Source organism: Microtus ochrogaster, unplaced genomic scaffold (genome assembly GCF_000317375.1).
Source record: "Microtus ochrogaster isolate Prairie Vole_2 unplaced genomic scaffold, MicOch1.0 UNK27, whole genome shotgun sequence".
NCBI classification, from domain to species: domain Eukaryota; kingdom Metazoa; phylum Chordata; class Mammalia; order Rodentia; family Cricetidae; genus Microtus; species Microtus ochrogaster.
Genome location: NW_004949125.1, coordinates 2956042 through 2966520, shown reverse-complemented (window position 1 = coordinate 2966520; position 10479 = coordinate 2956042). Strand labels below are relative to the sequence as shown.

The window sequence follows — 10479 nt, the reverse complement described above, 5'->3', positions numbered from 1 at the left end:
CCAGACTTTGGTCTATCCCGCCCTCCTCCTGGACTCCTGCGGGATCCAGGCCTGATGCCCCATCCCTATTCTGAGGAGATCTCAAGAGTGGAGCTCTGAAAAGACACTATCGTCATTTGGGTTGCCTAATTCCACGGAGTGTGTCCTTCATATGAGGAGTGCAGGAGCCCGTGACGTTGTCAGCTTTTCAACCTGAAAGAAAGCTTTGCAATTTATGGATTAATAAGTCCACTTTCTCTCACAATCTAGGGTTGACATGTCTCCTGCCACTGACCTAGACTCCTTCCATGAAGAAAACCATCTTCCACGTCTGAGTTCTGCTTTCCCCTTTGTGTACTGGGTGAGGGATGCCTCGGTCATCAAGAGTGATTGGTGTTGCAAGTTCCAGGCCAGCCTGGGCTAGAGAATGAGACCTGTTTCAAAAACAAAGAAATCATATGGTGGGGGGGGGGACAGGCTTCTTCATTGGTAAAGTCTTTACTGCCCAAATATAAGAACCTGGTTCAATCTTTAGAACCCACGTTAAAAAAAAAAAAGGAAAAGTCAGGTATAGCATTTGCCTGTAATCCCTTGCTGGGAAGACAGAGGCAGGAAGATCCCTATGGTTCACTGGCTGGCCAGTCTAGCAGAATCAGCAAGTTGCAAATTCAATGAGAGACCCTTTATTAAAAGATAAGGTGGAGAGTAATTGAGGAAGATATATGACCTCTGGTCTACACACACGCACACACACACACGGGGGTGGGGCGTCAGTAATGAATTGATGGGTAGTCAAGTGAACATGTCTTTGTGAGTTTGTTTATTTTTATGTGTATGGGTGTTGTGTGTGGGTTTTTTTTTTATGTGTACGGGCGTTTTGTCTGAACACCAGAAGAGGTCATTCAGATCCTATAGGAGTACAGTTATAGATGGTTGTGAGCCACAGTGTGGTTGCTGGAAACTAAACCCAGGACCTCTGGAAGAGCAGGCAGTACTCTTAACTACTGAGTCTCCTTTCCAGCACCCAGTGGGCATGTTCTTTAAAAGCAGGATGCCAATGAAAATCACCGTGAGATACCACTTGACACCACGAGAATGACGGTGATAAATAAGCTGGAGAACAACAAGCATGGGCAAGAATGCGATGAGCAGTCTACATTGCTGGCAGGACTGCAAAATGGTGCCATCAATGTGAAAATTGGGTTGGTGGCTCCTTACGGTGTCAAACAAAGGATTACCAGATGATGTTTCAGTTCCACTCCGGGATGCTACCCGGTCGATCTCTACATAGGTACTCGTGCAGGAACTTGAACACGGGTGTTCACTGTGACTTGGTTCATCATAGGCAAAAAGTAGCAACCCTCCCAGCATCTATCAGCAGGTCAGCAAGTATCTGTCGGCAAATTTGTATGTAAACAAAATGCGATCTATCCACACAGTTAGGGAACCTTAGGATAAGACAAAGGGCTGGGGAGATGGCTCAGTAGGTAAAGCCATTCGCAGTGACAGCTAGATGACCTGAATCACAGCCCCAGAGCCAAGGTCAAAAACACAACAAACAAGCAGAGGTGGTAGCTTGTCTGGAATCCCAGCACTCCAATAGGAAGATGGGGGAGAGCAGAGGAGCCTGCCAGAAGTTCACAGACCTAGAATCTGCCCTCAGGGAGCTTGCTGGTCAGCTAGCCCAGAGCACCTAGCACAAGAACAACACAAGTGGAACCTCGGAACAAGTGGAGCAAGAGCGCCAGTTCCCCAAAGTTCTTTTCTTTTTTTTTTTTTGTTTTTGTTTTTGTTTTTGTTTTTGTTTTTGTTTTTGTTTTTCGAGACAGGGTTTCTCTGTGGTTTTGGAGCCTGTCCTGGATCTAGCTCTGTAGACCAGGCTGGTCTCGAACTCACATCAAAGTTCTTTTCTTGACCATACACGCATCATGGCACGTGCATGCTCATACACAAGCAAAAAAAATTAAAGATGAGTGAAATGTTAGTGCATACACATAATATCTACACAGCAGGTGCACACATCCATACCACGTATCTCCCCTTGCTGCCTCTCTACTCGAAGTGCACCCTCTTGGCTTGCTTCATGACCACTGAGTTGGTCCTTAAAAATCCCATTTTAGCCGGGCGGTGGTGGCGCATGCCTTTAATCCCAGGACTCGGGAGGCAGAGGCAGGTGGATCTCTGTGAGTTCGAGACCAGCCTGGTCTACAAGAGCTAGTTCCAGGACAGGCTCCAAAACCACAGAGAAACCCTGTCTCGAAAAACCAAAAAAAAAAAAATCCCATTTTATGGTCAGAACATCGGTTCTTGTGAATAGGAGACGCTGTGTGAGACAAGACAACTAATTACTCTCTGGGTTCCTCCTTTAATTGAGGTGACTGAAAGCCAGAAGACTGCCCAGTCACAGTGATAACTGACAGCTGGAGCTGAAGGCTGGATCTCCTGATGGGCCACTGCATCCCCCACGATGGAGCATCCTTCCTAGGTGGCCTCCTCCCTTCACTCCCTCCTGGGTAAGAGCACACATTGGAATCCTTCATTCCAAGATGCAGTTTCTTCCCCCTTCTTCCCTCTAGTCTGTGATTCCATCTTGGTTAACAACTTGCTCATTCCAATTTCTGACCACAATGTGAAAGTCTGCCTGTACTGAATTTCTGGGATGGGCGATCTATGGAACGTTCTGTTTGCTCAGGGAGCCCTGGGATGGGGTCCAGTGTCTGTCCTCCCAAATAGAGGATGGTGGCAGGTGTTGCATCTGGAGAGGTTGACGCTTACTCATGACCTAGAGTTAAGGATCTTTACTATCAAACAAGGGAGCTTGTTTGTAAGTTTATCTAACTTGCACAACATCACACATGTTCCGGAATTTGCCTGTCCAATTTTCCATTAGAAAATGTTCTATTAGTCTATAAAGGCTTGTTACTGACCTTGTCTTTTAGAGCACATAACTTTGTTAGTATTTATTTTACGTCACAACTTTCCTTTAAAGTATTTTTGCATTGGTATGGAATATTTGTGTAAGTGTATTTATAATCCATGTTCTCTGGCAACAGTGCATTACTTTCTGTCCTTGTAAAACATATTTTGTATACGGATATTTTGCCTTCATGGTTGTCTGTGCAACATGAGCATGCAGTGCCCATAGAAGTCAGAAGAGGGCACCAGATCCCCTAGGACTGCGTTATAGTCAGTTGGGCACCACTAGGTGGGTGCTGGTAATCCAGTCTGGGTCCTCTAGGATAGCAGTCGGTGCTCTGCTGCTGAGTCATCTCTCCAGCCCCAAGAGTACATATTTACATCAAGATATATCATGACTACTAGTCCCTCAACATTATTACTTCTGGTTCCATATTTTAGCATCTTCTTTGGTGTTATTAACTTGTGTTACATGGTTTGGAAAAAAGATTGGACTGGGCAGTGTAGCTCAGTGGTGGAGCACCTGCCTAGAATCCCCCAGTGAGGGGCTGAGGTGTGACTCAGTGGTAGAGCACCTGTGTAGAATCCCCCAGTGAGGGGCTGGGGTGTGGCTCAGTGGTAGAGCACCTGCCTAGAATCCCCCAGTGAGGGGCTGGGGTGTGGCTCAGTGGTAGAGCCCCTGTCTAGAATCCCCCAGTGAGGGGCTGGGGTGTGGCCTAGCAGTATTGCACTTGCCTAACATACAGGAAGGTTTGGGTTCTATGCTCAGCAATGAGGTATAAATAAAAGATTAAATTTTGCTTGTTGCCATATGGTAAAAAGTTTTCCACCCCTCCCATTTTAAAGAGTGCTTTCTTGAAGAAATTTACAGTAGAGATACATATTGTCTCTTCGATACACATCTGGTTTTAAAATTATTATTATATAAGCTTTCTGCCCTCATTTCAAGCGAGAACTTCCTTTTCTGAAAGACCCGAGAGTCTCTTCTTGTCAAGGTAAACCTCAATGAAAAAATGTATCCCTATCTCCCTGTCACCTGGGGAATTTAATCAAGCTATGAGTCTGTCTTGAACCCAATAACCGTAACACTCTATTGAGAGCCACAACACCTAAGTCCATTGAGGATCAGTAGCACTGGCAGGCACAGCTGCTACCTGCTGCTGCTATTGGAGGCTATATATGACAACAGCTGCCACATGCCAGGGCCAGGGCCACTGGGACATTAAGTCTCTAGTTTATAAAGCTGGACACAGTAGACCTCAAGGTCAGAACTTGTAGCTGAAAGCCTATAGGCCTGCTGGTCCAGCCAGTAGCCCATGGGCACACCTGGGATGCCGGCACTGGGTGAGCTTCTCCTTGCTACTGAGCAGAGTAGAAGAACCTCAGCCTGCTGGCTGGTGACCCTTGTTCTGTCTGTACACATTGAAATCTTTTCTTAATACAAAAATACATAGGCTTGAAATATCCTCATTGCAAGGAAGGAATTCCTTTTCGGAAAGACCCGAGTCCCCTCTATGCAATGCTCCTATCTCCCTGTCACTTGGGGAGTGTAGTCCGGGCCCCTCATTCAGGGATGTAACTACCTGCTTGTCACAGGGATGTGGGAGCTTTTGCTTCATGAGACAAGTACCAGCTCAGATGAGCCCCTCAGATACCAGGTGACAGCAGAAGGGAGCCAGCCTGGTAGTGGAGTCCTTCCAAGGCACCCTGCAGCATCAGATGCTTCTGTCTCTGGCTGGTTCCTCAATAGTTTACCTAAAATTGGCACTTCAAGGTGGCTTGCTGCTGCTTCTATGATAAAATTCTTTTACTTTCTGCATCAGAGAACTTTCTGAGCTGGCAGATTTTGTTATCAATTTTGACACCAATGTCTTTATGAAGGATTATGCCAAGAAGCCTGCTGCATTATTTCAGCAAGAAATTGTTGAATTGTTCATCATATTGTACTATGTGTAGGGTAAAAGGCCCACCCTGGCCCTGAAACCAGAGCCAGTGAAAGAAATGCTTTAGCCTCAAACCCAGAACCAAAGTAATGCACCTTGACTCTGAAACCAAAGAAACACACTGTCCCTGGAATAGAACCAGAGTCAGTGAAAGAACTATGCCCTGGCCCCAAAACTGGAGCCAAAGAGCTTTAAAAAGCCAGTGAAAGAAACACAGCTTGGCTCTGAAATTCGCCATTTCTGTCCCTGATGAACTGAACTAACTAATCACTGAGCAGGAAAAACTAACCAATCCCTCTTCTTCCCGGGAAAATGCTGTCCCTAAGAAGCCCTCTATAAGCCCAGTGCCTGGTCAGGTTCAGACTGCTCTTCTTCCACCCTGGCAAGGCGGCCAATCTCCTGGATTCTTCCCTCCCAATAAATCTCTTAAAGGAGGTTTGGGTGAAGACCTTTCCCCAAAGCAGAGATGGGGGAGAGCGGGGACTCTTAACACTTTGGCTCTAATGACTTCAGTGGGGAAGCCCTCTCCTGCTGGAGCAGAGCTGCTACTTTGGGGAAACCTTCCCTAGAGCAGGGCTGTAAGCTGCTCTGCTTATTGTGGTCTGTGCTGTTCCCTGACTCCCGACTACCGGAGCACTCTTCCACCTGAGCTGTAACACTCAATATCCCTGGCTCCTGATCGCCAGGACCCCTTTCCTTCTGAGCTGTGACACTTTCACCATTTTTGAGAACTTGTCATCATTGCCTGACCCCAGATACCGCATTACTGTTTTGCTCTTTCCACGTGTTCTTTTCTGGTTCTGTTTGTAGCGTTTTATGCATTAGTCGTGCGATCTAGAAAACCCACCAGTAGTGTTTTCTCTTCCTTCTCTGTACAGCACTGCTGGGTATTTCTTGTGCCTAATATTTCAAGAAAGTTTGGTTAATTGAGAATGACACACAGCTTCCTTTTCCTTACGTCAGAATCTTCTTCCTTCTATTTTAAGAGTCCCAGGCCTGGAAAACATTTGAGTCTTAAACCCGCAGGCCGTTTCTCCTGCCTCAAAGGGAGTGAGGACAAACACGAAGGTGAGAGCAGGCCTGGGGGCGGCCATTGCTCTCAGAGCGCCATCTTCAAGCGGTTGGGAGGAGGTATCTTCTTGCGCGACGGTCCCCAGATGCAAAGACTTCTGGGAGATAGAGTTTCTGCTCTACTCCTAGGGAGAAAGGAGAGCCCTGGAACTCGGGCTTCCGGTAAGATGCTGCCCATGCGCGCGTCTCAACCTATGCGCGTGCTCGTGCCTGCGCACGGCATCTGCGCCGCCCTGATTTCCAGAAGGTCCTAGGTCGACGCTCCCTTCCCTCCTGTAGCTTTTGCTTTCGCTAACTTGAAGTCGCAGATCCTGTGAGGGCCGAGGCCGGAGTTTTCCGGTCTGCAGCCAGAGGGCCCAGCGGGAGCGCGGGGCGGAGGCCGAGGACAGGGGCGGCGGGACTGTCAGCTCGGTGAGGCCCGTGGGCGCAGTTTGGGGGCCGCGAGAGGGAGGCTGGGCCTGGCCGGTCGCTCGCCGAGGTCCTACCGATCTGCGTCAAGCTGGGCTCCACGCTGTCCTGTGCGGAGCCCAGGAGGGACGCAACCAATGGTCGGGCTGACAGCGGAGCAGCTGCACGGCTTTGGGGTGCATGGACGATCCGAGGACTAGGTGTGCAGACACTGGAAGGGTCAGCGGTTCTAGATTCCCACGGTATCACTCAGCGCCCATCAGCACCAGTGCTCCGTCCGCTGGTTCCTACCTTTGTAGCACTTTGTCTAGCCTTGTAGCATCATAACGGTCTAGTGCAGGAAGTCTGCTTTTGCTTCTGCTCGTGGAGGAATCAGTGCGATGGTGTGTGGCTTAACCAAGGTCGTGCAAGGCTTTGGGGATAAGTGTGCCATTGTTTTCCAGTTTCTCTCGTATTCCTTTTTAAAATGGGCAGCAGTAACCAAGTTTAGTTGGATAGTTTGAAAAGAAACCACGCTTTATTACTGTTTATACGACGTCTGCCCATCTGGACCAGTTTTCCTTTTTATGTTTTTGTTTTTGAAACGTGATCTCCCTGTGTTACCCAAGTTGTTCAGGCACTCGGTGATCCTCCTGTCTCAGCCTCCAGAGAACTGGGAGTACACGTATGTCACCTCATGGAACATTAATTCCAAGTTACAGAGCTCAAAATTCTTCATTTACATGACATAGTTTCACCAATTAGAACAAGAAATAGAAATAGGAAACAGGAAAAATGAAAAATAACCTTTTTGCACCTTTACATCTAATGCCCAGGGTCTGAAAAAAGAAGCAGTTTTGAGTTCATTGTGTAGCCCAGCTGGGTGGTGATGGCACAAACCTTTAGTTCCAGGACTTGGGAGGCAGAAGCAAGCGGGTCTCTGAGTTCGAGGCCGCCCTGGTCTACAGATTGAGTTCCAGGACAGCCAGGGCTACACAGAGAAACACTGCCTTGAAGAAAGAAAGTGTAGCCCATCCAACTGCTACCTGTTGGAGTTACTGGTTCCTCCTGTCACCCGTGTTACCTCTTCAGAATGTTTGTAGATTGTGACTTCATTTGGCGGTTCCCAGGCAGGAGATGTGTCCCTGTGTAGACCAGTTAACACCCGATTTCCTTTTCCTCCCCTAGGTCTGCCATCAGCAGCGTCTGCGCTTTCCCAAGAGCAGCAGAAAATGAGCCGATCGAGGGTGAGTTTTTCCGTGTGTAAAGAGCCTTTTCTCCTTTGTAATGTATTTGGGAGACTGACAAAGGACTCTTCTTTAAAATGGTGTGGAGGTGGAAGACTATAAAGGCGATTACAATATAAAATATAGCCTGAGTGGCAGGATTGCCATGGCCTGTTGTGTAGGCAGTGTCATAATTTTAGGCTAATGGAGTTACTTGACACTGTGAGAGAAAGAAGGATCGCGTCCTTTCCATCACCTGCCTGCAAGTACTGTTGGGAGACGCCACTTTTGGTTGCTTACGGGTAGCAAAATTTTCCTAGGATTTGGCAAGTTTTCTTTATTCAGGTTGGTGTGATCATTAATGACATTCATAATAACAACCTTGGAGTCCTGTGTAAGCAGAGGCCTCGCTGCCCATGAACTTGTTGCAGGACGTTTTTCCAGGGACCATATGTGACGGGCCAGTGTGATCCATTTCCATCTTTCCTTTCTAGTTGTAGTAGTTTGAGGAAACTCTTTTAATAATGGTTCTTTTAAAATGCCTCTTATGGTTTTAGGGTTTTTTTTTCTGCCTCCTCCTCCCAGAAATGGGATGGTTTATTTGTTGTTTTACAGTTTGGGGATTTGTTGCCATTGTCTTTACCTTTAAAGTAGTTGAAAAAATTCCTTGCTTTCCATGTGAGATTGGTTCTTTGCTCAGAAAGATTAGTCGGAGTGCGTCTGTTCATTTTTGTTGTTGTTGTTTTGAGCCAGGGCTTCACTTAGCTCAGGCTGGCCTCGTGTAGCTCAGGCTGGCCTCCTGAGTGCTATTGTAGCCTGAAAATGACCTTGATCCTGGTGAACTCCTGATCCTTCTGCCTCCACATCTAAGGGCTGGGATCACAGGTGTGCACCACCTTGTCCATTACTTTTCTATCTGCATGTTGAAAATTACCTTGACAAAAGCCACTTAAGGAAGAAAGGTTTTATTTGGGTTCACGGTTCTGGAGTACAGTCCGTCTGGCGGGGAGGAGCTGATATTAATGTCTTGTCTGAAGTCAGGGAGGAAAAGGGACAGCATGCTGCTACACACCTCCCTTTGTGTTGGCAGGCCAGCATCCCAGCCGGGCACGGTGACATCCACAGCGGTAGGGTCTTCCAGCACCACTGTGTAATCAAGACAGTCTCCCAGGTGACCTATCCCATTAACAGCACTGATATCAAAACTGTTGTACAAGGCATTTGTGAGTTTCCTTCTAGAAACCTCTGTGATGTTCCTGTCTCCTCTCTTGTGAGATTAGCAGTTGTGCAGTGATGGCTGTTGTCACCGTCTTCAAAGGTCTTAGGGAAGGCTGAGTGGTAGCTCACTCTTCCTACCATTTCCTCCTCGTTTGTTCACTGAATACTGTTGTGAACGTGAACTCGCCATTTTGGCTGCATAGTTCCTGTGGGAAGACAGATTAGAACTACCGGGTGGGTGTCTGAGCAGCGTGCTTCGTGCTTTGAAATGTTTCAAGTGTCTCAGCACGTTGATGGTGAGCAACCTCAATAGTCAGATCTTGAGTTTGGAGACCAGATAATCCCTTTAAGGTATCTTTTGAGTTCTTGGGAAACACTTCTTAAATATTTGACAGCATTTGTTTTTTATTCAACATTTTATTTTGAAGTAATTTCAGATTCATAGAAAAGTTGCAAAGAGGGGCTAGAGAGATGGCTTAGTGGTTCAGCCAGATGGCTGGCTGCTCTCCCAGAGGTCCTGAGTTCAATGTCCAGCAACCCCATGATAGCCCACAAGCATCTATAATGAGATCTGGCTCCCTCTTCTGGCCTACAGGCACCCATGCATGCAGAACACCATATACATAATAATTTTTTTAAACAAAAGAAAAGTTGCAAAGAAACAGAAGAATGATACAAAGAAATCTTGCATTCCTTTTGCTCTAAGGTACCAATTCTTTAAAAAAAAAAACAACAACAGGGACTGGAGAGATGGCTCAGCGGTTAAGAGCATTGCCTGCTCTTCCAAAGGTCCTGAGTTCAATTCCCAGCAACCACATGATGGCTCACAACCATCTGTAATGAGGTCTGGTGCCCTCTTCTGGCCTGCAGACATACACACGGACAGAATATTGTATACATAATAAATAAATATTAAAAAAAAAACAACTTTTTAAAATATTTTGTATGTGCCTACATGTGTGTGATGGGGCAATACGTAGCACTTCCATAGTGTCTCCACATGGATTCTGGGGATGGACCCCAGATCATCAGGCTGTGTGGTGAGTGCTTTACCTACCGAGCGGTCTCACTAGCCTACCCTGCCAGTGTTATTCAAGAGAGCAGAAGGGCTGCTAAAATAATCGACAGTGTGCACTCTACAGCACTGAATGTAATCAAATCCAGTGCACAACGACAGAGTGATTGCTGAATCTAGAGAACAAACAAGCGCTTGAGGATTTTGTTTGGCCTTTTTTAGGGGATCCAACTGGGAGAGTCTCATCCATAGAATTATAGAGTCATACATAGAATCAGGGTCTTATATAGAGAGTTATAGAATCATATATAAAACCATAGTATTATACATAGACTCTCATGCATGGAATCCTAGACTCTCATACATCATAGAGTTGTATCAGGTCTTTTCTTTTGAGCCACAAGCCAGCTCCCAAATCACGACACAGAGACTTAATATCTGTTGTAAATGCTCAGCCTCATCTTAGCTCTTATTTGAATCTGTTTCTCTCTGTCTACGATTTGCCTCAGGGCTTTTTACCTTTCTTTCTGTAGTCCTGCCCTGTGTTTGCTGGCTGGCAGCTGCCTGACTGGCCCCTCATGTCTCCCTCTTCCCCTCCCTCATTCTCTCCTCCTCTCTTCTTAGTGGGGCTAGATTTCTCTTCCTACATATTCTCTCTGCCTGCCTGTCTTGCTATCCCTCCTCTGCCTAGCTGTTGGCTGTTCAGCTGTTGATTAACCAATCA

General features: G+C 46.8%; 2 protein-coding genes across 2 annotated transcripts in view; one reads left to right on the top strand and one right to left on the bottom strand.

Annotated features, from left to right (window-relative positions):
• The window catches only part of LOC101996193 (speedy protein E4A-like), a 12197-nt gene extending 5202 nt beyond the window's left edge, over positions 1-6995 (bottom strand). The window contains exons 1-2 of the mRNA XM_026789715.1: positions 6991-6995; positions 6206-6513 (exon numbers count right to left, since the gene is read on the bottom strand). Coding sequence (XP_026645516.1) covers positions 6206-6513; positions 6991-6995 — 313 coding nt within the window. The remainder of the gene's footprint in view (positions 1-6205; positions 6514-6990) is intronic.
• Positions 6127-10479, top strand: part of Rbak (RB associated KRAB zinc finger) — a 14315-nt gene continuing 9962 nt past the window's right edge. Inside the window, exons 1-2 of the mRNA XM_026789745.1 lie at positions 6127-6320; positions 7485-7543. Coding sequence (XP_026645546.1) covers positions 7529-7543 — 15 coding nt within the window. The 5' untranslated portion in view covers positions 6127-6320; positions 7485-7528. The remainder of the gene's footprint in view (positions 6321-7484; positions 7544-10479) is intronic.